The following is a 27,372-nucleotide window of genomic DNA, read 5'->3' on the forward strand; positions in this document are numbered from 1 at the left end:
TACAAATGTTTTTTCCACAATTTTCCCAGTTGGAGAACTGTATTTACTGTTCCACATCTCTACACTGTCTAAGGGTTTTCTATTACATTACCTTGTGTGCCTCATATAACTTACTAATGACAAGTACTTGCCATCCCATCTGGGAAATTAAGGCCCCCAGAGGTTATATGACTTGGCTAAGACCATGTGGAGGTCATATGTATCTTTTTTTTTTTTTTTAATCCTACTCTCGACTACTGTTATCAAGTTATGCTGCAATTCCCTGAATGGCTTCCAAATAAGAATATAATAAAAATCTAGAGATATGAGAGACCTTGACAGCCTAAATCAGAAGCCTTAAAGATAAAACAGATATCCTGAGTGTTTCAATTATTCTCACAGAAACCTCCACATTAAGGCTCAGAGCCAGCGAATGTGATTCCTTGGTCATCTTTTGGCTTTTGCTCCCAATGCCTTCACAGCACGGTTGGGGTCTGTTCACCATGATCCCTTTCGAGAACACCCACTGCTCTACCATTAGATCTAAATCCTACGGGCTTATGTGTTTAACTGCTTCTAAATCACAAATTGATAAGTCAACACTATTTGCTTTATAGATTACATCATGCAGTGCCTCTTCTAAATAGGTAGCTGTAGTTTTCTAACAAAATTCAAAACAGAATCACCTTTACTCCTTGATTTTAGAGAATTTAAATAATCCAGCATGACTGTTCACACTGTTTTGTAGTGTTGCTTCAGATGGTTGTATTTTAAATGCTATAAACTATCATCATCACTTTTCTGAGGCTCACTGGGTCTCTCTCCAGACTGTCTATCTTAGGAGAATGTTAATGATCAAATTTAAACTCTCTCCCATGATGTTTAAATCTTATTTTAACATATACTATCTCCAATATTGATGTTGATACTTTCCCTTTCCTGGATCCTAATAATTCCCCCTATAGTATAGATTTGTGATAAGGCAAAAATGCATGCTCACTATGAACACATGGAAGAATGTCTACAATGACAGTTGGTGTGATGTTTCCCTCCTGTAATTACTTACTCTTTCCTTAGTTCCTCCTTAAGCTCATTTGGGTCCTTCCATCTCAAGACACTAATGCTTTTGATAAAGCATAAGACTTCAAAGTTCTCCTGAGAGTATATATGATTTTGTTTTTAAAGACCCCTTAAAGTGTTAGGTAAGAGGTATGCAACACATATTTATAGCATACTTAGGATCAGTTCATCACTTAATGATTGGCTGTATGCCCTATATCAACAACTATCAGACAGTTCCTTGGTTTGTAAGATTCACATCTTTTTGTTAATACAATGGCTATTGTGTCTGCTGATTTCTTTGATTCAAAGCAATCTTGTGCACAGTGGTAGAACAACTTTTCAAAGAAAGAAAACTGACATCTTGTTAGGAGATATGATACTGTATACTGGCCCAAGATTTATGCAAGGTACAGTTTTTCCATTTAGCATTTGCTTATCCTCAGGAATGAAATGGCTTATTTCAATTCCATTGCATGACTGTCTTCAAGCACCATTTATATTTATTATAAGAGAGGGCCCCAAAAAGCCAAACCTGATATCCTGAATTGCACCAGCACAATTTAATACAATATGTTTACATTTAAAACATTTACATCTATAATTGCAAATCTTATTTTAAGCATAACTTTATATAATATTTTGACAGACAAAAATATATGTTTTAGAACCATTATATGTATCTGTTTAGTAGCAAACTTATAATAAATTATACATTATAGCAAACTTATAATAAATTATATATTATACCAGAGTAAATTCTTTTGAAAGCTAAAAAGGAAAAAGTCATAATTCATGTTTAAAATATACTGCTAATTCATTACTCTCAAATAAAAAAGCCAATAGCCATTACATCAAATTTAATTATTTCAAGTTTACGTTCATTTGATATTCACATAAAATTCATTACTTTTAAGTGTAGCAATGAAGTTGAATTTTTGACACTGAGTATTTGAAAACTTGTTTCTGACAACAAGCTTGATATTTTGAATATGGATCGGGGGGGAAGCATTAAAATTACCCAAGAAACATGTTACAATCATTGCAAAAGTATGAAAATAAAATGTGTTTTACTCTAATGCTTTAGCCACAGGTATTGCCTCCAAATGTTAGTGTAGTCAGTGCCTAAAATGTTCTGGTTATTTTATTTTCATTGAGGATGGAGTTTGAAGGTACATTAAATGAGGCTAGAAAAATTCAACACCATCTACATTACCCATCATGACAAAACATAGCAGGACTCCTACATTTTCCTTGGAAACTGAGGGGGAGCTTACGCCTGAATGTGCAGATAAAAGATCTTGAGATTGTTTCATTCCCTTTGACTTTTTGCACTTTAAAAAAATCGCTTGCTAATATTTAGCACATTTGTTAGTGAATTTAAAAATAGATAAGCTTTTTCACACATCTAGTTTGAGACTAGATGGGAAATAATGGGTTCAATGAAAGTACATCATTTATTAAATTATCTAACTGGTTTTAATAGTTGGACATGTTAAGCCTTTTATTTCCCTGTTTGGGCAACTGTTGCTCAAGAAAACTGTAAACAGCAATGTCTGTGGAGAATATGCTCCCCTGTTGTAGGCTACAGTGTGGATGGATGATGTGCTTCGTGAGGCTGAGGGTGGACGCAGAGCCTCGGTGGGCTGAGGGAATGTTACCATGGTGGAGTGGACAGAGCCACTGTTTGGACGGTGTACTGGAGAACATGGTACACGTGGAATTCCACTCTGCGGGAACTGTAGTCCCCATCAGTTAATATTTTTACATGTCATATGTTTTAATCTGTTTTTTCCTCTGATCAATTTCCTTTCCCTGGCTCTCCTCTCAAGTCATGTCTAACTATCTTGGATTCCTGTCCTCACAGTTTCCAAAACTATGCCCCTTGCAAGTACTCCACAGTACTGAGTAAATTCTGAGAAAACTGATGAACAAAAAGTTATCTTCATTTAGGTATGTATGCTGTTCAAAAAAGATTTTGAACGTATTGTCATATTTACCGGCAGTTTTGGATAAAGCACTGAAAATACAAGACATTACAACATGTAAAATGATTTCATTTCACATTTAACAAATTACCTTGGAAACTTAATTCATGTTTTATAATGAAGAAGAAATTTGTTTTGAGATAATTCCAATTAAAACCTACAAAAAGGAATTCTAGGGTCAGGAACACAGTGTATAGACTTAATGCTAGACATGGAATTACTAGCATTTTGTTTATGAATCACAAAAGGTATGTTTTTTAGAAAAAGTGCTTCCATTTCAAAATTCAGATTGGCTTTTCTTTAATTGGATAAAATTCCCAGAAAATTATTCAGCTCATAAATGCACTTTGATTTCGTCAATACAGCTCTAGTTATTTCAATAATGTGTGACTGGTGGGAAAGAATTTATAATTCTATAATGGATAAAAACCATTTTTTATATATATATGTATTCTAACTCCAGAAAAGGAGTAAAATAATAATGACTGACCTCATGAAAACTATGTACACATCAAGTGTTAAAATTGATGGCTTCTTCCCTTTAGAACTTATTTTTATTTTCCACTTTTGGTCACATTTTAAAATTCAATATAAACTTTCTATCCTGCACCTAAACCTGGCATATGCGAAAAAGTGCCACAGAGCAGATCCCTTAACACTAGGTTACCCCATTAATGAATATAAAACAATAAGTGAGATGTGTTTTTTCAGTTTACTGTGAGAAGGTGCTTTGGCAACTTCTGGTAATAAATATTCAGTGAAATACATGTTAATTTAGTAGTGTGTCTCTCATCCACCATTATGGTGCTGTGTAGCTACTGCTCCTTACATATGGCCCATTTTCACTTCCAAACCTGTTTTGAATAGTCAGCCAAAATACTATTTCTTTTATCATGCAGCAAAACTGTGTATACTTGAGCTGAAGATAAAAATGTACTCTTCATATCACTTTCCATTTAATGTCCTTCTTGATTTATTGCTGTAAGTTTGCCTAATGGTTTTGCTATGCTCCAGGTAATCTTATATATGCATATGTTAGTTATGGATGTACTCAAAGGATCCCAGGATTCTTTTTCCAAAATCATCTCTCTTTTCTATCATTGTGCACATAAAAAATGCCACTATGCAATAATTTTTGTGTTTTTGCTTTGCCTGTGCTCAGAATAATATATGCCATTACTAAAAGAATGACAGGTTACAGGGTTGAGGGTGTAGCTCAGCATCAGAGAACTTGCCTAGACATTGGGTCAGATCCCCTGCACTGGAGTCGGGGTGGAGACTGCATGTTCAGCAAATGTTCTAGTTCAGACCATGAAAGAAGGGGTTAATCATCCTGTCGAGAAAAATCAACTGATTTACTTATTACACCATTCATCAGAGTAACTGTGAGTTATTCTCAGACTCAGCTTGACAATTAATCTGACTCACCAGTGCATTAGCCAACAAAGTTTGGATCAAAATCATCCAATTTCCTTTTTTAAGGCTCTTTCATTTGCATGCTCCTTTATCATAAAAATAATAAATATTCTGGCCATCTTTTCTTTGGGTTTTTTTTTTTTTTAATTTCTATATACCTAACAAAACTACCTACCATTAAAATTGAAACTACTATGGATAAGAAATAAAATAACAATGAAATAAAATTCATAGCTGCTTCCTTCTAGCTTGGTCTGTATTTGTCCTATTGCACGTTACTTTCTCTGAATCCCTTCTTTATACGTATTCATATTTTTTGCAAGGCTTTTGTTCTCCTGAACATTGTTTATATTTTTAATATGTATTCTATGTGCCATGAACAATCTTTCCAGTACTATCCTGTTTGCAAAAGCAGTATTTTATTTAGATGGGATCACTGTAAATTATCTTCAGTCCCAGACCCTTCTGGACTGGAATCGATGTCGAGAAGGGCCTCTTTATTGGTGAAGGTTGAGCTGAGAGTTATGCTCTGCCGAGGCTTCACAGGCGCAAGTTCATCTAATTTAATATTTTCATTTTTGACCAAAATTGTCTTATCCATGTTTTCTTCACTGTGCCTTGCAACGACAGCATCAAATACATCTAATTTTGGTGGCAAGGTTCCACTTTCAAATAGATATTTGGTTAGATAAGAGACACCAATATTAGCTAGGAATGAGGTAACCATGGACAGTGTTTTAAAAGGAAATCTCTGATTATATATACCATTCTTATCAGAGTAATAACCGGGGTAGAAGATCAAGGGCTGAAGGTACAAGTATGGTTCCCCTCCAGTTATTCTCAGGAAAAGCCCAGAGATGTAACCTGCCACAGCCCCGTAAGTGTTGGTTCCCTTGACGAAGAGCACGCAGAGCAGCTGAGGGAAGATGATGATGTAGACGAGGTCGGAGCTGAGGTACCACAGCCCGTATACCGTCTTCGTCAGCAAGGCCATGGCCGTTGCAGAGGCTCCGAACACAAACACTGTAATTCGCATGACCCAAACAATTTCTTTGTCTGATGCCTGTAAGAAATTGCACCGATCTGTTTACTCACTTTGGTGAAGATGGAGACACATTTTTACCATTTACACCTTGTCTAAAGAAGCTCCTAGGACAAACCCAACCTAACCTACAATACCTGAAGCCCACGATCTTGGTGACTTCCCAGGTGTTTGTGGGTGGGGTCTCTGTGTATCACATACATGAAGCTAGACCACCACGTCCTGTGGCTGAATGCACAGTGAAGAAGTAAGATGAGCTCACATGATATCATCCAGGAGCAATGAGGCAAAGGGCATTTTGCTTGTATACATTAGGGAATAGTCTTGGTGTGACACTGAGAGAGCTGGGCCTATCTTTACTTCCTCTCTTTGTAGGAGCACTACCATTCGTAAGGCTAACCATCTTCTAGTGCCATAGACAAGGACTTTTCCATGACATTTCCTTGGTAAAAATCAGTGGGACTGTTTTGTTACCTCTGACCTAGAAAACACAGAGGCCAAGCTCATTAGGGAAGAAAGAGTCTCCAGAGGTGTTCTGGGTTCCTCAGGGACTACAAAAGAATGCTATTCTGCAACCACTTGATTCAGTAAAGAAAATTACATTGAGAGGATATTTTATGACCAAGGTAGACCTGGGAGTTCAAATGGAGAGTGGTTCAGAGTTTACACAAAGATGCATGAAATAACTTAGAGTCCTTCTCCCCACCAGTGTTCTTCCGTCTCCTGCTGTGCTTAATCAGACTAGATGGTTTACTAAGATATTTTGGGATGCAGTAATCTTTTGTCAGAAGACAAGAAATTTAATTATGGCAACATGATGAAATCTCTTGGGAAATAGTTATATTGATTCCTTCCTTCCAGTATTAACATGAATGATAAAATGTATCAGTAATATGCATTTTAGCACATATAAGCTCAATGTTATCTAAACTAGTATGCTTAATCAAATTTTATGGAATATAGAATTACAGAAGATATAATTAACATAGAATACTATCTATTAATAAAGAATATAGAATATTAATATTAATATAGAATACAAATTAAACATTCCTTATGTAAAATGCCTTGGACCAGCAATGGTTTGGATTTCAGGCACTTTTGAATTTTGGAATATCCACTTACATAATGAGCTATCTTTGGGATGGGACTCAAGTTTAAAAAAGAAATTAATTTAAGTTTCATATATGCCTTCTATACATAGGCTGAAATGCAATATTTTTGATAATTTTGTGGACAAAACAAAGTTTTACAGTGTGAAATTTCTCCCTTGTAACAATATATCAGTTATCAAAAAGTTTTGGGTTCTGGAGCATTTTAAATTTCACATTTTGGTTTAGGGATGCTCAATCTGAACTTGGAGGGGTAAGATAACTTGAAACACAGGTTTGTCTTAGAATACATAGCTTCTTTACTACACAGGTTGAATTCAAGGGATCTATAAACATACATATTCTACATACACATTAAGTATAGTGACAGCAGTAATAGCAACAACAATAATAAAGTACAAATTAAAAGAAAAAAGAAAAAAACCTGTTCTTACATTTTGCCTGAAGGAAAGCTGGTAGATGTTCCGAGCAAACATTGAACTTGCTGACAAGATGGAAGAATCAGCTGAAGACATAACAGCAGCAGAAACAGCACCAAGGCCAAAGAAAGAAATGTACACGGGGCAGAGATACTGCAGAACAATCGGTAAAATCATGTCTGCTTCTTCATTCGTCTTGGGATCTGGAAACCCATATGCAGTCTGGTTCCAGTCTGTAGAGTAGAAATGACAAGCTTAACAACCAAGAGGCAAATTTTCTCTATCCATCTGGGTCATGATGTTTACTAGGTAGTTTTGAAACCAATTTAGAATCACAAAGCCTGCTTGGGTGGAAAGTTCTTGTGATGGCCCTGTGAAAGTGTCTTACTAAATGTTCTGGCTAAAAGGTATTGGTTATAGTCAGTCTCATTCATAAAATCTGCCTACTGTACAATAATGAGATACATATCCCTTTTCTACGATGTGATATTTTATCATATGGAATCAAAGAAAACACATGCTCTTCAACTGAACCACAGAATTTTCTCTTGATCTTTTTCGTAGAGCCTAATTATCCCTGTACAAGAGATAGCAGCATGACCATTGTTATCCATTGTTTTCCTGTACGTAAGCTCGATTTAGGAGCTATCTTGGCATTACATTTCTAATTTCATTTCATCTTGTGTAGAATTTTACTTACAAGAAGCAGTAGACATGCTAGATTAAAGACCATTTTTATTTAAATAAAAATTATATTCATAGCTGGGGTTGTGGCTCAGTGATAGGGCACTTATCTAGCATGGGTGAGGCACTGGGTTCGATTTTCAGTACCACACATAAATCAAGCAATCAGTAAATAAAATAAAAGTCCATCAAAAACTAAAAATATATTAAAGAATTGTATTCATAAAACTGAGATTTTTCAGGAGGATTTTGAAGCTTGAAGCATACATTTGTCTTAGAATATATAGCTTCTTTACTGCTTAGTTATAGGATGTGTTGAAGAATACAAGGAACCTGTAAACACATATTGATGAAGTTTCTTTTTTCTTTGCTGATCTTCCTTAATTTCATAATGATAAGGTGGTTTCCTGCCACCTTTTCTTCCCCCATTTTCCATTATGATTAGCATTAAGGCCATGCTTACATCATGCCAACTCTAAAACCTTAACAGAGATGGCATGATATCAGAAATAACTGCCACAGTAAACCCAATGCAGAAAAAAAAAGTTGCCTTTATGCTGTTTTGGTCAGTCTGTTTTCCTAGCACCCTCCAAATAATGTCCAGATCTGTCTTCTGCTTATGAAATAAATCTTTTTTTTTTTTCAGAAGGCAGACACTGCATAGCTCTTTCATCAGTGATCTTTCTATCTTTTTGAAAGTTCATTTATGTCATGAACCAACAACTGGAATGAAAACAGTATGCTATGAACCATGACTGCTCTTTCAAAAATTAAATAATCCAATAAATAGCTCTTGAATTGAAAGTCATAGTCACTGTGTGAGAGCATCACCCTGGGTTATCTTTAAAAAACACAATGGGATAAAAAGCAAACTGTTTTCTAAACTGTTTTAGTTATAGCTACTTAGGTAACTCCTTTGAATTGGATTAATGTGATGTGTTTTAATTAAATGCTCTTAAGAGTTGTATTATAATCACTTTTAGAATAGTCAGAAGTATGAATCTAAAATATGGAAAACGTTGAACATGCGAACATCTCCATTGCTACCATTATGTCAGTTATGGTCTGAAGTTTATGCCCCCCTAGTTTATTTCAATTCTAACCCCGAAGTGTTGAGATTACGACCTTGAAGGATGAGTAGTTTGTGAAGGTAGAGCTCTCCTGTGTGATATGATCAATATGCTTATAAAAGAGGCTCAAAGGAGCTTATTTCCCTCTTCCACCATATAAGGAACATAAGGGTCAGGAGTGATTAAATTCAATCAAATTAAAGGTGAGAGTTTAGAAGTGTTTCACATAAAGGCTAACAGGGAAATAAACATTTCCTTTCTCTCTTTCCCTCTCTTTTTTCTTTTACCATTTAGTTTCTCAGTTTATCTTAATCCATACACATACTGACTTATTTCTCCAAGAAAAAAAGAAATCATTGAACAAACTATTGAAATTATAAAGCCAGACTCTCAAGTTCAGAGTGGTCTGTGGGTAGTCATGATGAGGACATGTAAATTTCTCCTAAGTGGTGGCTCTCAACTTTGGCTTAGCTTTGATTCACCAAGAAGGCTACACCAAAACACTGGAGTCTGGCTCTATCTTTGATTATTAAAATAAATACCCTGGGAGTAGGCCAGAAGTGGATGTTTTGTAAAAAGTCCCTCTCCATTCCCTAGGTAAGGTCAGCGTGTACCATGGTTGAGAACGGCTGTGGACAGAAGTGGATGCAATTGATAATATAACAAAATTGGGCATGTTTGTCAATGGAGTAAGCAATCGAAAAACATGGAGATCAATGAAGTACAACACAATTTGCTGAACACCATGCAAAGGCATATATGGAACCATGAATGAAGAAGCATTTACTAAGTGAGGGTAAGAGGGAAGTAAAACGGGGAAGGCAATGGGTGAGGAAACTGGCAAATTAACTGGCAATGATGGTGAAGCTGCAAGAGATTTACCTGTTGATGCTCCAATGGCCCCAATGAGTATGGCTGGCAGAGCCATCACCAGGCACCCGAAAGCTGCCAGGAAGGACAGCACTTGAGCATAGGTGGCTGAGGATGAAGAGAGGACCCTCTGGAAGTATGCCTGCCATGGGATTCCACCCAGAATCTGCATGAGAACCCCAGGGATTCAGGGTGAATTGAAGGAAATTGACGTTCATTATTATTTTTAAATAAGAGGTTTATAACAATTGCATTTAGAATAGTCAGAAGTAGGGCCAGAAATCTCAGCTGCTATGATTACGTTTGCAGTCATATGAAGTTTGTCATCCTCCATGTGTCTACTGAAATTCTAATCTCCAAGGTGAAGAAATTAGGTATTAGGCAGGGACCTCTGGGAATCAATTAGGTCATAGGGTAAAGCCCTTATGAATCCCTTCTACCATGTGAGAACACAACAAGAAGTTCTTTTCTATGAGAGTTTGGTCTTCACCAGACACCAAATCTGCCAGTACTTAGATCTTGCAATTGCTGGCCTCCAGAACTGTGAAAAATATATTTCTGTTGTTTCTTAGCCATCTGCTTTATGGTAATTGATTACAGCAGTCCAAAGGGACTAAGACAACATTATTGTCATATTTTTGATTGTGGACAGTTTCCTAAATTTGTTTTCCTTTCAAATTACACAAGACCATCCTTGTTTTTCCTAAATGTACTGATTTAAGTTGCCTTAAAACTATCCAGAAGACCTCAGTTGGTTCTCATCCGGAATTTGAACCACAATAAATTTTATCAAAAAAATGATTAAGAATCTGAAAATGTGAATTGAAATCAGAATCAATACAACCCAATAAATATTTATAGACTCTAATCCTATACCAGATATGTAGTGGTTGTTATAGCACAACGTTGAAAAGGGCATGGTTCTTGCTCTGGAATTTTCTTTCTTCTGGAAGAGTCAATGCATTATGGTGTTTTGCAAAGTGCTCAAGAACATAGAGAATAGAGTGGGGTGTCAGAGAGAATATCTAAATTTCATTTAGACTCATTTTTACCTTACAGCTAAGTTTGATATGGTGCTTTAATTAAATGACATAACATACTTGCTTACAGAATGTGTAAGCAACTGATGAATGCACTTTGGAGGTGAGTTTATTATTCTTATTGAGGGTATATAATAAAAAAAAAGTTCAGATACATAAAATAAAAGGACACGTTGAACTATAGCGCAGTTGGTTGCATAGCTTATTAAGAAGTCTGTATGGGAACCAAAATGAGAATTATTTGGAGATGAAAGCTTGGTAAGGAGGGACAGCTGCAAAGTAATCAGGAAAACCTACAGGAATGGCATCTGAATTAGTCCCTAAGCATTAAGATCCTACTGTGATGGTATTCAGAGACAGAGCTTCTTGAGTGATAATTAAAGTTTGAGGGTGGAGCCCTTATGAATTGGATTAGTGCCCTTTTAAGAAAGGGCCATGAAGCTCCCTTTCCCTCTTTCCACCATATGTGAGCCCAATGAGAAGTCAGCAGCCTACAACTTGGAAGAGGGCCCTTGCAAGAACCCAACTGTGCTGGCAACCTGAACTCAGACGTCCAAAACTGTGAAAATAAATTTGTCATAGAAGCCTTAAGATGGATGGCATTTTAGAAAATGAGACTGGAGGACAGACAAGGGGGAAGACTGCTGGCAGGGAGACCAAGAAAGACTAGAACCATAGACCAAGTGAGGGAGGTTATAGGTCTAATGCCATGCCTATGTAGGAACAGGGGGACTGGGAGAGATTGCCAGTATCTCAGTAAGATTTAACCAGTTATTTTCATGGAGGGATTTATGAAAGACAACTAGACTATCAGAGACCATTGATGAGACATTTCAAGGCTTATTTGTATAATTCGTTCATCTCTTCATTCAACATTTAGTATTTTCCTTCAATTTATCTTACATTTGGAATCATGAATAGGGCTTAGAGCTGGAAGAAACTTAGCAGTCACTGGATAAAATCTTTTATGTTAATGAGTGGTCTGAGGATATTAAAACTGTGGTGTAGGGGAAAGTACTCAGGCCTTCAAGTGATTGTTTACTCCCTACTTCAGACAGTGGTGTACTGGATGCCTACCTTTCAAAGATTCATCATCTCCCTGTAGCCATAAACATACCTGCCATTCAGGTATAACTGCACACATAATACACCATCCATTACTTTTTTCCATTCAAGTTATTAATTATCCCAGAAAAAATGAAGATCAAGGCATTTCTTAACAATCTCAAGGGAGAGAAGCCCTCTAATTCACTATTGAAATTAGAGTTTCCCCCAATTTTTCCTACCTCTTTCCTAGAAAATGCTTTACTGGGAAAGACACACTCACTTTTTCAGTGTTGAGGCAATGCTAGAATTTGGAAAAGTGCCATCAACCAAATGTCTTAACATACCGTTACTCCCGTAAGAAAGAGACACAAATAACCACTTTCCCCTTCATTTTAAAATAAAAACTAACCTATTCCTTAAGTTGAAATCAAATAAAGTGTACTATTTTCATACATAACTTAATGAGTAAAATCATAAAATCTGTTTTTTTTTTTTTATTTTTCCTTTTTTCTCAGTCTGTAATCTGCCACGATGTCCTCCATGCTTCCTCTCACTGCCTCAAGGTTCTGCCTGTTTTCAGGCTGCTCCGACTCCCAAAGGCATCTTTGGTATCTTTTCTGAAGGACACCTCCCATCCCAATTTAGGTCACGCACGTGGGGCCTATGGTGCCACTAATTTACTTACTCCATCATTCAAGATGGGATGAACGATTTATTTTGGAATAAACAGGCCTTTAATGGCTTAATCCAAAATACAAGTTTAAACTTTCAGACTGTTTAGCTCTCAGATTGGAGAAGGTCTCTGATGGAGGGTCAGGGATTCCTTAACTTATGTGATTCCACCACAACAGAAATGTGGACATACCATACATTGACAGCATGCATGCTGTTATCTGAAGACTTGATTTGCTCTCCATGCTGATACCAGCAGCTCCACAGACAGGACCTAGCACCAGCTTTCCAACAGAGAGTGGTCAATTCAGAAATGACCATGATGGGGCTCCAACGATAAAATCAGTACGTGGTGCTTATACAGAAAAGGCCAAGAGCCAGCAGGTAAAATTTTAAGGATAAATATGAAAATCTGAAAATGTCTTTGATTGACAATTAGGCTACATTCCTCAGGTCAGAGCATCACTTACCAACAACAGGAAACTATCAAGCCATGTGTAGATTTCATAGGATTCAATGGTCCCCAGCCAGGGCTCCTGGTATTTGGCATGCACAGCAGTAAACCCAATGTCAGAGACTGCAGGATGTGACAAGGCAAAGGGGACACTGATCCACTGGAAAAAAGAGCAACATTGGAGAATTAGTCTATGATTCTTAACTTGATTAATACATTGCAAGATTGATACACCTAGTTTATTTTTCATGTAGGGTCATGGCTCAGTAGTTCCCCTTATTCAGAGAAGAACCTAAAACAATGTTCTCTATGGGACATCATGAAACAGATTTAGAAAAACTGAAATAACTTATTATCTACTTCTGCCTGATTATGCCATGTCCTATAAACTATAGTCGCCAGTCACCTGAAATCTTTGAGAAGAAAATACTACGTTGGAGACACACGGAGACACACACACACTTTTATGTTTTGTGTGAATTGGGGAAAGATATCCATCCATTAAGATGACAAAGAAAGATTCAAATGAGAAATTTGTGGGTGACACAAGAGTTGAAGAATGGGCCCAGTACTAATAGGAAGAAGAAAAAAGAATCAAAGGGAGATGGTATGGAGGAAACCAGGCAAAGAGTAAAAGAGAACGTAGGCTCCTGGACTTACAATGGGGTCATACAACAACAAACTCATCATAAGTTGAACATGTTACAAAGCTGCATTGAATCCAACTAACCTACCATGCACCGTAGCTTAGCAACATGGTACACTCTAGAGTGTCAGTTGTTTCCCCATATAACTATGTGACTGACAGGAGCTGTGGCTTACTGCCACTGCCCAACACCAGAGAGAGCATTGCATTGTGTATAGGTAGCCAGGGAAACGATCCAAAATCAAAATTAAAATTATGGTTTCTACTGAACATATTTCCTTTATGCACCATAATCAAGTAAACAAAACAAAGCAAAAACAAAAAATAAAAACAAACTAAAAAAGTTCCCAAGTTGAGCCATTGACAGTGGAAGACTAATAGTATATGTTTTATGTATGTGTGTATATGCCCACATCTGTTGGGTGACAAAGTTTGCTGGCATGGGAGTGACTTAGGGAAATGGGAGCAATAAAGACAGACACGTGGAGAGGACCTTGAACTGCAAGTCAAAAGATTTGTATTTTGTTTTGTATTTAAGTGGAAGCTCACATTGGAGTGTGCTTTATGTGGTACCAAGAATTTAACCCAGGGGGCTGGGCATGGTGGCACACGCCTGTAATATCAGCAGCTCAGGAGGCTGAGGCAAGAAGATTTCAAGTTCAAAGCCAGACTCAGTAATTTAGCAAGGCATTAAGCAACTCAGTGAGACCCTGTCTCTAGATCAAATATCTAAAAAAAGGGCTGGGGATGTGGCTTGGTAGTTGAGTATCCTTAGGTTCAATCCCTGGTACCCACCTCCCCCAAAAAAATTAATCCAGAGGTGCTCTACCCTCTGAGCTACATCTCCAGCCCTGTTTTGTTTGTTTGTTGTTCTTATTTTATTTTGAGACAGAGTCTCACCAAGTTTCTGAGGCTGGCCTTGAATTTGCGACTATCCTGCCTCACTCTCCCTAGTCACTGGGACTACAGGCAAGTGCTACAATTCATACTAGAATTTCTTTGGAGTTAAAAAAGAAAAAAAGTCAGTGAAATTTCCTCTGAATTTTAATACTCTAGATATTAAAAATAAATTTAGAGAAGGTAGTAGTATGGGAGGGCCACACGTGGTTTCAGTGGTCCCTGGATAAAGGTCTGAAGTCCAGCAGTGACATTGGGAATGGAAAGATACTGGCATTGAATAGGATAATGAAGAGAGTCACCAGAAGAAGGTCAAGGGGAGGTCAACAGAGAGGTCAGAGGAATCTGCAAATGAAATCTGAAATTTATAGCTTTGGAGCTCCAAGGTCATCATAAAACCCAAAAAGTCAGAGAAATGGAGAAGAAAAGGTGGTTTAAACTATAAACTGATGAATTAATTGCATATGCATGTACAGCAATTAAAGCTTGGGAAATAAAGCATATTTAGTCTCATTCAGATAATTCAATAATGATTTCTTGTCAATTCTTATCTTCATTTCTTGTCGATTTAATTACATTTTGTAACGGAAAAACATTCTAATGTATATTTCTACATATATTTGACCTACCAGTTTTATATCTGCATACTTGATTTATGTACCTGTGTATTTTAAGTGCTGGGTCTCATGCAATGCAATGAGAAATCACATATATCATCCATGAATAGATTCATCCCCTGGGGCTATGTTTCTTGGAATAACAAGTGCATCCATTATGAGAGCTGCCATTGCCAAACTAACCTCTCTTCTTTCCTTGTGAAAGAAGATTTACTTCTGTGTTCTCTGTTTTATGAAGTTTATGATGACACTTAGTTAAAATCAGAATTTCTGCACCATCCACTTGATTTTGGCAATTTAAAAATAAAAAAGTAGAAGTCCTTGAGCAGATTAAATATTCTCAAATTCAGTTAAAATATGACTGAATTACATTCCATGAAATGCAAATAAAATGTCCAGGAGAAAAAAGAGGAAATATAATATTTGCTAGTGTATATAAATTTAGGGTTAAACTGTAAATCTAATTTTAGTTAATTCTTTTAAAGTTTCCTCTAGGATATTATTACAAATGCTAGAAAATTGAAAAAACTGTGTATGGGATTTATTCTTCATCTCTAAGTGTCTAGTGTAAAAACTAAAACAGAGCCAAAAGCTTTTTATTATAAGAATACAGAAAAACGAGGAGAATGAAGAGTACTTTGACTCTCTTTCAGAAAATGAGTCATCTTTAGTGACGGTTGGCTCTGTCTGCAACCTTTGACCAGGGCTCTGTCCCTGCAGAGTCTACACCTGACATAATGTATGTGTTGACGATATGTATGTGAACCCGCAATGGTCCCTAGAAGAGTGGACGTTCCATTTCTTTATGCTTCTTTTGATGTGTCTTAGGGATGGATATTATTATACACATAATTAAAATCTCCCTGTTTTAAGATGTGAGTGCAAAGAATAAACATCAACTAGAATGTGTCTAAGAGATGCTTTTAATGTAAGATGAATAGTATTTAAATTTTATAATTACATAGTGCTCTTTCTTAATATAACAAACCTATATTACCTAATTTAATCCATGACTTAAGAATAGATTATATGATTCCTTATATAATTGAGCCCTTTCTTTGACCTCAATAGTAACCATTAATATTTGAAATCTACTGTTTTTCCAATAGGATATTTTCTAATAAAATATGCTTCCAATAGTATTTCCATGTCCTATGAACAGTCTAATAGCTAAACTAACACAAGGACGGGACAATAAACTTGTGTGGGTTGCTACCAAAGCTTTAGTTTTCTTAACTGTAAAGAAAGTGCGATGTAATCAACTCTCAAAAGGGATCACACAAAAGTTTCCATCAAATCGGGATGAAGAAAATGAAGACCTAGATCTTTTTAAGAATTAGTCATAGCACACACTTGTCTTTTAACATCTAACAAAATAACTAGGGTTTTTATCTAATCATAGAAAAATACAAAATTTCAAATAGTGTGCAACTTGCTATGTATTACTCATTATGGAAAATACTAATTTCTTTGTTGAGGTGGTATAGATAGAATACCACATTATCTTTTGTTAGAGAGAGAGAGAGAGAGAGAGAGAGAGAGAGAGAGAGAGAAGAAGAAGAAGAAGAGGAGGAGGAGGAGGAGGAGGAGGAGGAGGAGGAGGAGGAGGAGGAGGAGGAGGAGGAGGAGGACCAGGAGGCAAATCTGAACAAGGCTCCACTTACCAGTCCTACAAAAATGCAAAAGAGCTGAACAACATCTGTGTAGGCCACAGAGTAGAGACCACCCACCAGGGTGTACAGCGTGGCGATGAGCGCAGACACGATGACAGAGGCATGCACGTCGACATCAATGATCACGCTGATGGTGGCTCCTACTCGGAAGAAAAAAAAAAGAAGTGAGACCCTGAGACCCTGGTCATGGTGCTGGGGTGGCTTCTGCTTTCTGGCAAGTCTGTACTGAGAGTTCTGCTGCAGCAGGTACGTTTCCCTGGTCATTTACAATATATTGGATGATCTTGGCTAACGTGGATGTTTTTTTTCAGCATAGGAACCATTTATTTATAAAACATTTGCAAAGACAACCTATCAATATACTAAAAGGTGATCAAATAGGGCTTATACTAGTAGTTTAAATAGTCTCACTATTAGGACATTATTGGATGTAAGACACTACATCAGATAAAAAGGGAAAACTCATGAATTCTATCACAAATTCTGAAAGGAATTTTGTTACTAGTTAAGCTGGGACTTCCAGTTCAAAGATCATCATGAACAGTTTAAGCTAAACTGTTTGGGGAGACTTCTATTTAAAAAGTCATACAAAGAAAATGTAAGAAAACAATTTTAGAACTTAGCTTGCAGGAAAAAAAGTAAAGTGAATTTTTACACTGAGACCTTTGTATCTCATCAAACAGTGTATCTCTCTCTGTGTATATTCAGATATATGAGAGACACCTGAAACTCAATGTCACTGAACACTCTGAACTACTGAGACATTCAATTCCATTCTATGAATTCATGATTTCACCATCTGAAATTCTGACTTAGTCCTATGCAATATATCTAGTCACATCCCTAAGGAAAAGAAGCCTTTCTGTGAAGCTGATCGCCCATTTCCACAATTTTACAATGATTATTCATTAACTATTTGTCACTTATTTTGCCCTATGCTTGCCTGTTATAGCTGACAAATCCTCTAAGGTGTCCAAAATTAAAACAAATTTGTGAGAGAAAATCATATAATTGTCAAAACTTACCTATCAACTTTTTCTCCCTCAAAGTCATGAAAGATCATTTTATTTTTTTTTTTTGCTTGTGGAACATACAAGTTCCACTCCTAAGATACCAATATACTGAAGAACGCTAATGTTGAATATCCTATTTTTAGGTAATCTTCATCATTAAATTTTAAATTCTTTCTTAGAATTCAAATTTATGTTTCTTTTACTTTACAACTTCTTTATTGTATTTGTTGGTACCTATGTTTCCACTGAAAATTTAATGGTATGGAAAATTTGGAGCAATTCTTGGACTGATGACTTCACAACTCACTTGTTGCTTCTTAACTCATTAGTTCCTTTTCCATTTTTCTCAAAACTATATTCCATCTTCTTCAAAGTAGTAACATTAGATATGCCAGCATACATGAAACAAATCTGTGGTTTTTTTTATATCATCAATTGTAGCCAGCCGTCTCACAATCTCCTCCTCCTCCTCCTCCTCCTCCTCTCGCTTAATTGGCATAACAGTATTTACAACCTACCAGGGATGAAATTCCATTATCCTTAAGGAGCAATTAAAATATTTTGACTCAAGATTCCAATATAAATTTTTTGTGTGTGTTTTGGCCATGGTAATAATATAACATTATTCTCCTGAATAAAAAACCAATGAAAAGAAACATCTACTAAGGAGTCACAGGATGAAAGACAAAGGAGAGAGGTCAACTATAAGTGACTTTAGGTAACTGTCTGAGTTATCACTTTATAGATATTTAAGAGGTTCTTTTGTGCCCCTGAAATCCTATTCTTGATAGTGGAACTCTAGTTGCAACTCTTTGCCATTCTTCTTTGGGTGTCATGCTCCACTTTAATAACATGTGTAAGTTATCACCCTGTGAATATGAGAAGTTCAATTACAGAAGAAAGATCACTGGGCTGAGATTTGCAGTCCCTGTAGATGCCGTCATATGGTTATAACTCAGTGATCTTAAAGAAGTCACCTTCCTGTTTATCACTGATAAGATTGGGTTGACTTTTTTATCTAACAAATTTTCTGAAAAATTATATCAATGGTAGTGAGTAAAACAAAGGTATACTTCCAGTTCTACTGAGAATTATACTCTACTTACGTAGTAACAAAAATAAATATAAAGTTATGAAAAAAATCTCTTAACATGAGCTATTAGTAGTAGAAGTATACATTTAAAAGGTGTATACCAAACAGATAGTTTAAGATTCTCCTGTACTTCGCTCTCAGGACAAGATGGCAAGAATGCTGTCCTATCAACCTTAGGCCAGGAGCTGCATAGTAATCAAGAAGGGCACTAGAACTGGGCACGGTGGCGCACACATACATTCCCAGTGGTTCAGGAGGCTGAAGCAGGTGGATCAAGAGTTCAAAGCCAGCCTCAGCAAAATTGAAACACTAAGCAACTTAGTGAGACCCTGTCTCTAAATAAAATACAAAATAGGACAGGGGACGTGGCTCAGTGACTGAGTGACCCTGAGTTCAATCCCTGGTAACCCCCACCAAATGGCACTAGAATTCTGCAGGATTCAAGAAACCAATTCAATAAACCGCAGGATTTATCAATGTGAGATGGTTTACCAGGATGAAGATGTAAAGGAAGCCGCACGGAGGCTTTGAGAACCTTCGTGATGACAGGGCGTTTCATGTTAAGAGAGCTGTGGACTGGACTATGAGACCTTGGACCTTGCCTCAAGAGCAAGGGACAGAATACGAGGAGGATAAATTCTACCTTGAACCAAATCCAAAAGAGGCTATTCAGGGCGAAAAAGAAAAACAGAGACAGGGAAGAAAAGGCAAAGATATTACCACACAGTTGACATCTGTGAATACAGTTGTCCTCAAAGTATTTTGATGTAATCGGTTATACTTGAAACATACAATTTAAAAAGTATCTGGTCTGCAGAGGTATAACTTTAAATAAACGTTCGCAGTAATCATTGAAAAATTCTCCTATATTTCAGCAGTGAACCATGCATATGCACAGTGAGGTGGTAATAAATCTTCACTTGTCTATTCTTAATAGTCCAAGTTATTTCTTATAAACAGTGACTCTGACTTATCCCAGCTATTATCTTTGAAGAAAACATGGGTAATGATTTAAACATATGCACTCTTTCAGAGCACAGATTTCAAACAAGAGCAGTAACGATTTTATATGTTATTTGATATACATGTATTAATGTGAAAAAGAGACATGTTTTATATACATACTGAAATACATACAAATGAAACTAATTGTAATAAAGTTTTGCTTTTTATTTCTAAAATACTTTGGAAACATTAGCTCATTAATTATTTTCTTCTTTCAGGACTCTGTTATATAAATTGATTTTTATTCAGTTAGAGTGAACGTTTTGTATTCTGTTAGATATTTAACCCACTCCTTTTTTGATACCCAGCAGGTAGTTTGTTCTTAAAACCAAAATTTTCTGGTATTGAAACCAATGACAAATAAACTCCCCTTGCTTCTCAGCTAATGAGAGCAAGGTGGGAAGAGAGGTATATTTTTACACATAATTTCATTAGGGTATAAGCTCAGCAATGATTGGAGAGTGTTATGATCTTGTACCATCTCAGCATGACTTTTTCCAATGAGTTATTACTGTATATTGTAACCATCAAATTCTCTTCATCTCCACATCAAGTCACCTTGTTTCTATGGTCAGACACCAAGAAAACAATGTTAATGGGAGTTTTGGAGAAACTGAGAGGGTAATAATAAAACCAGAAGATGGATTTATTTTCTAGAGCACACAACATAGCAGGAAATTCGTCTTCTCTTCCTTTTGTTCTGACCCCTTAAAGTCTGGTTGTATTTCCATTCGTAAGAAAAATGGAAAATTTCATCTAGATGAATGTCCAGAAGGCAAACATGGACACAGCTCATTGAGGAAAGCTGAGGACCTTCCAACTCTGCTGATTTTCAAGAAAGACCTCAACACTCGGTGGGATGGTACACATTTGCTTCTGATCAGTTGAGCCTGAAGATCTCCCATGATTCCACTGAAATTTCTTGCTTTCTAAATCGTGCAAATAAACTGAAAATCCAAAGGCCAAGTACAAGTTCTTAGCAAAAAATCGATCTGGGATCATAAGTGAGCCTCTACTGAGTCTAAGGTTAGGATCTAGCTCCCTAAATGTGTATACAACTACTTCGAGATGTAATGGGATTACACTGGGGAGAAAACAAAAAAAAAAAAAAGCAACATTCATCTTCTTTTGTCAAAAAAGTATAACTAAAAATAATTTATTCATTCCTTTGCAATAGGATTATAGTTATTTACAGGACACAATTCCTGTCCTCAAGAAACTCATCATCCATTGTGTACAGTAAAAAAATTGGGCATGAAATAAACAGACAAATTGTCATACAAAGGGAGATGATAAGCCCAATGAAGAAAAAATTGCAGGTCCGTGAGAAAGCCGCCAGGGAAGGCTCCTAGGAAGTTTGGAGCACTGCTCTTTGTAAGGGCCACTTCTGAGAAGACCTAAAGGGGTACTTGGTGAGTAGGGAGACAAATGGTGAGAGAGGAAAAAAAGAGAAGAAATGATTCCAGAGCAGGGACACCTGTGCTTGAAAGTGTCAGTAAGAAGCAAGAGAGGACCACGGCTCAGAAAGAAGGAAGAGGGCAGGTTGGGGATAGGGGATGATCAGAGGAGAGAAGACCCAGGTCATACTCAGGGGCCCTGTTTAAAAGTTTGGCTTTGGGGCTGGGATTGTGGCTTACCTTGCATATGTGAGGCACTGGGTTCGATCCTCAGCCCCACATAAAAATAAACGAAAAATTGAAGGTATTAAAAATAATAAATAAATAAAAGTTTGGTTTTAAGCAAAGGGACATGATATGATTAGAATATGGAAGGATGAGTCTGGCTGCCTTGTGGAGCTCACAGTAGGAGGGCAGACCCGCAAACAGGGAGATGGTCGAATTAATAAGGTGAGTGAGGCTGGGCGTGGCCTGGTTTGTGGCAGGGAAGAGGCAGAGGTGGATGGAGGTGCGGGTGGGGTGGAGCGTGGTTGATAGAGGAGCCAGGTAGGAGTGGGAGCAGTTAAGGATAGGTCTTAGAGCTGAGATGAACACCCTGCAGGATGAAGGTAGGTCTGCAGCAGGGGAAGTCTGTGCACCTTAACAAGGGGGTGCCACGTCTCCCAGCTGCTTCAGCAGCCTCAGTCTGCTCAGTCATAATCATCTGGCCACAGCAGGTTCACCTCTAAGTCTCTGTCTCTAAGATCAGATTGGAGGTGAAGGAGGAGCTCAGGGGCGGGGAAGTTTTCCATTAATCATTAAGAAGACATTAACTTGGCAGGGAAATCCAAGTTACATCCTCTCATGCTTACATTTTTCTACTAATAAACCATAGCATTGTGCTTTTTAGAAATGCCATTTTATTGAAATATCACACATTAGATGATTGTGCTTACATTATTTGCCTATTCCATCAGGAGAAGGTGGGTGATATTTCTTTGGGAGTGTTATGTACAGTTGGGACTCACACTGGTTTTATATTTACTTTTGATTAGATGTATTTTATGTAAACAGCCAACATCTCTAGAAATATTAATGCTTTAAAAATGATGAATTTAGATAGTCTTGCCTATGCCTAACAATTAACAAGGCAGTTATTAGAAGAAAAAACAGGAAATATAAAAAAGTTCACAGTTCATATAAAGAAGACTTCTATTAGAAGAAATAGAAATGGACTCACTGATTTAAATTTATTCATCACGAGTATTCTCCCTAACTGGCTCATGGACAATAGTTTATTTTTTTTATTTTAATTTTTTTTAGTATCAGGGGCATTTAATCACTGAGACATATGCCCAGTCTTTATATATATATATATTAAAATTTTGAGACAGGATCTCAATAAATTATTTAGGGCCTTGATATATCGCTGAGGTTGACTTTGAACTTGTGATCCGCCTGTCTCAGCCTCCCAAGTCCCTGGGAAAATAGTCGTGCAACACTGAGCCCAGCAAAAATTCTTTTAAATAAACTGCACTTTTGTTTTTGATGGTGCTAGGGTTCGAACTCAGGGTCTCACACAGGTGATGTAAGCACTTCCCAACTGGTCTTCGCCCTCACCCCTAAACTGCACCCTTTAGTTATGCTTAATTACTGATGCTTTGTTCAAAATCATACACATCTGATAAAAGTAGCCCTGTAGCCCTATAAAATGACTCATGATTGTTGCTCTAATTACATGACTCAAGTTAAAAACAAATGCACTTGAGATTGGACTTAATCCTTAAAACAATACTGCAAGTTTATGTAGAATTCCAATTAAGTGTTTGTAAATATGAATAAGACTTAGGATATGGTGTTAATAATTTCTAAGAGGGCAAGACTGAAGAAAGTAAGGTTGCTGGTCTGATGTTTAGGAAACTGGAAATGAAGCTAGAACAATGTTCCATGGGAGCTTACCTAGTGCAGAGAAAATTGCTGCAGCCCAGAACATTTCTCCCATTAGCGCAGGGATGAAGAGGAGCCCGCCCATGCGTTTTCCATAGATCTGCTGAAATGGGTCTAGCATGGTCACATATCCCTTGGAACGCATAGGTTTTGCAAAGAACAGACCACCTAAAAAAATTACACGAGTGTTTATGAGAACATTAAAAATTCATAATATAATAGTTTTTGCCAGTTTTTCACTATGCTATAATTTCTCAAGGGAAATGAATTTTTTAAAACACTGTATATATTGAGGAACGCATCTGAAATCTACTGCAAGTGCACTACCAAGAAGAATTTAGCAATCTAATATAAATTCCTTAGTGCATTTAATGAATGTGTCCAATGGATAACAAGATGGTATGACTGAGGCATATGAAATTTAAGAATATGGAGTAGGACAGTGTTCACTGAGATGGCTTGGTGCATTTGTATTACTCAGTATGTTTAGACATTTGAATAAGCACAAGATCCAACAGAAGCAATTTCAGTGGAAAGAAAGAAAGAAAACAAAAGAGGAACTCTTTTACATAATATTCTTGGCCTTTTATAAGTGTAATTTATAAAAAAACGTCAGGTGCAATAAAGTAGATTCATTTTTAATGATATGTCCATAGTATCTTTGAAAGAAATAAAATGATTATGCTACAAAATTCACTGTTTTAATAGTTATAAGATCAAAAGGTTTTTTTCTACATATTCCATAATCAAAAGATCATATTACCTAAGCCTTAGTGTTCTGCTGCAAACCAATTTCTTGTAACACCAACTTAGAAATTTATGGTGACATATTTCCACAATAATTATTCACATTGTTTGATTTGCTATCCCACTTATTATTTAGACTTTTATTCTTTATGCTTTACCAAATGAGTCAATGAGATTTAACCTTCCACTTACCTAACACCAGACTAAGTGAATATCCAATTGGTGCCTGAGCCCACGCTAGGCCATAATCTGGTACATAAACTGCTTCAGCTGTCCCATTGATATACCCTCCTCCAACCCACGTGGCTGAAATAGAATGAAAAGAGAGGTCACGACACATGATGTTGTCTTACATGTCATTCTCTAGGTCTGACTGTCCAATACCAGGCCACGGGTCCCATGTGGTCATTCAATGCGGCTACTCCAAACCGGGACATTCTGTGACGTATGTCTTCTTCAGATATATGAAATTTCTGTAGAATAATAGCTGAAAGAGGGAGGTCAAGGAACTGAAGAGAGCAAGTTTTTGTTAAATTGAGATTGGACCAAGCATGATCTACAAAGTACTGCTTTCTTTAAAAAGATAATAAAGTATTTTATCCTTGCTGAAAAACTGAGGTTAGAGGACTTTACATCTCTGCAGCTTATATTCTTCAAGAATATAATCAAAATGCTATTCATGTACAATGTACATAAGATTCTGAGCATTAAAGGTTTATAAAAAACTTATCAGATATGACACTAAATTTTAGGCTGAATCATCCTATTAAAAGTAAAATTTGACTCTAAGGAATTCTCTAAATTCTCATAGAGTATAAGTAAAATAATCGCACGCATTTAATACATAAGTACTTGATAGATAAGTGCTTCTGTTGCTTACACGCCAGAATTTATCTAGCTTTTGATATAACACAAAGCAAAGAAGCGATTGTGTCTTGGGGTTAATATTACTTTTTAAAAGGTTAATATGAAAAGACGTTCCTGCATAGTAATTTTAAGTACATTTAAAGGAAAGTCTATACACAAAATCTTGATATGGACAAGATTCATATTTAGCAAACACTCTCATCTTCAGAGTGGCTTTTAAATCTGGTGTTAATAAGTAACAAACACCATCATTTGTTTTTCTCAATCGAAATCCTGCTGAAGTTGTAGAAAGTGTCCCCCACCTGATACACACACCCACTGGGTATGGAAAAAGGACAGAAGAAGAAAGGAATTCTCACAGACACAGAACGTGAGACTTGGTCTTCCAGCTAGGTACCTGGAGCTGCTAACACACCAGCACTATTTTGCTGCATAAAGTTAAAGGTCGCATGGGCTTACAAGCACAGAGCTTATTAATGATCATTTTTCACTATGTAGCTCTCTTGTCCTTTGTTAAAAAAAAAAAACAAAAACAAAACAAAAAAAAAAAAAACCTGGCCCTTGAACAATTGTGCCTTTTATACTATAGAAGTAAAGACTCCATTACTGTGATTAAACTAATTTCCTTCATTTTTCTTTTATAAATCTAGTTCTTTCTATGCCAGAATTTGTTGTCCATGTTTGTCTATTTTATGCTTAATTAATGAGTGAGGACTTGAACATTTAAAAACTGTATGTATTTTTAAAGAATCAACATTTTCAAACATTTTTTTTTTCTGAAATACATGTAAGTGAATGAACCTGACAAGGCTTAAATCACATGGTTCAGATTTTAAATGAATAATAATATTAATCAAGGATCTTCTGACAGAGAGAGAGAGAGAGAGAGAGGGAGAGAGAAACTTCACAAACCAAGCTAGACCATGACACTTTATAAGAAATACTGTCATTCAAATACTTCCTATATAGTTTAATAATTAGGTTGAAAAAAAATCATTCTAGATGGTAAAGGAACAAATTCTGAAATGTTTTTATGACCATATTAAATAGAATATTAAACTAGAGTAATAGAACAATATTATTATTATTGCAAATAATAATATGTAATGAATAAAATACTTTGATATACAGCAGTTCGTTTATTCCTTAAACCCATTTGCAAACTAAACAGCTTTATAAAGAAATAGAGTGAGGCCAGTTAGTGGGCTCATGTGGTACAGTACCTAAGGGCCAGGGGTGTGGCCACCAGAAGACCTGGGTTTTATCCTGGTTAACCATGTAACCAGGATCTTCACTTAACTCCAGAGCCCTCTCACAGTGCTATTACAAAGAACGAATGAATCATCTATAGTTGGCAAAGAGTTAAACACAGAGACTGTAAATGCCTGGAAGGTAAAATCTTTGTGTGTATAGAACATTGTAGGTTACGGATGGACAAAGTCCAGACTTTCAGAACGGGGATGCTGTCTTCAGAGTACTTCTGTAAATTTTCAATAGGATATTTTTCTAATGAGAACCCAGAGTTCCTGTTAGTCTGGATTATATTGCTAATGTTTAAATGCTCACTAAAGCTCATAAGAGGTGCTATCAGTGAAAGTATAATCTTAAGTTGTTTCTCAAAATTATTTTCAATGACTAAGATGAATATAAAAAGGAAAGAAATCGTCCCGCATACAAAACCACTTCTGGGCAAAGGCAAAGTAAGACAGAATACCAGCCCCTCCTAAAACAAAGCAGGTTTGAAAGGGAGAGAGCTGCAGATGGTGGCCAGGGGATTCCAGAGAGGACACACCCTGGCGTTTCCCTTTTATAGCAAGTTTCCTGGAAATCTCTTTTTCATTGTTGTAGAGTCATAATATGTGATTGTCTTCCTGTAAGGAAATTAGTTACTAAACGGGAAAATTAGGTTTCCCAGCAAAGCATCAATCAGTTTGCAATCGTATTGCCCCAGAATTGATTTATTCAGGCTAAAACCCATCGCTAGTTAGGATTCAATGGCATTTGTCATTTAAGATAACTTGAAGTCACAACTTCATGCATGTATTACTGGACACGCTAAAACACTATCATATTAATTAACAAATGCATGACTTATAAGACTAGGGCATGTTTTCATTCCTCCACCTCTTTGTCTTTACTGTTTCCACCCACTAAATAGAACAGAGAGCCCAGACTATTTTCCATTGGTATTTGGCCCAGTGATTTGTTACAAAATCATTTTGTTCAAGTACAACTGAGTTGAAACCATTTTGTTTTCAAGTAAATATTCATTATTTTAAAAATATATAACCAGCTAGCCTAAAGAATCCCTGAAGGACAAAGAGTAATGTTTGCAATGACACTCTGAAACCACATGCTGAATATTCAGAGAAGCCAAGAAAGCAGGTATTGCACCAAGCAGGCAGCACCAGCACCTACCTGTCATGGTAAATCCACCAACTAACAAGCCAATGTCTCGCCCACCAACTATTATGGCTTCACTGCGTTCTTCTGCGCTGCCACTGTTTTTGGTTCTCCATGCAGCCCATATTCCAACCAGCAATATGAGAAGGTAAAATACGATGATAGCTATCAGTCCTTCCACGTGGAAAGCCATTTTTAACTAAGGGTCCAGATTCCTCCGCAGTTGGCTACTTCAT

The 27,372-nt window shown here is 36.6% G+C and overlaps 1 protein-coding gene across 1 annotated transcript; it reads right to left on the reverse strand.

The window, feature by feature from the left end:
* Nucleotides 1-1,793: 1,793 nt before the first annotated feature.
* SLC5A7 (solute carrier family 5 member 7) lies at nucleotides 1,794-27,372 on the reverse strand. Its single transcript, XM_079109990.1, has 8 exons — nucleotides 27,152-27,372; nucleotides 24,059-24,172; nucleotides 23,132-23,287; nucleotides 16,677-16,825; nucleotides 12,869-13,012; nucleotides 9,652-9,805; nucleotides 7,031-7,248; nucleotides 1,794-5,505 (listed from the first exon to the last, which is right to left on the reverse strand). Exons 1-8 carry the CDS (start codon nucleotides 27,327-27,329, stop codon nucleotides 4,876-4,878), a joined length of 1,743 nt encoding a protein of 580 aa, XP_078966116.1. The 5' UTR covers nucleotides 27,330-27,372; the 3' UTR covers nucleotides 1,794-4,875.

This window comes from Sciurus vulgaris, assembly GCF_902686455.1.
Source record: "Sciurus vulgaris genome assembly, chromosome: 14".
In the NCBI taxonomy this organism is placed as follows: domain Eukaryota; kingdom Metazoa; phylum Chordata; class Mammalia; order Rodentia; family Sciuridae; genus Sciurus; species Sciurus vulgaris.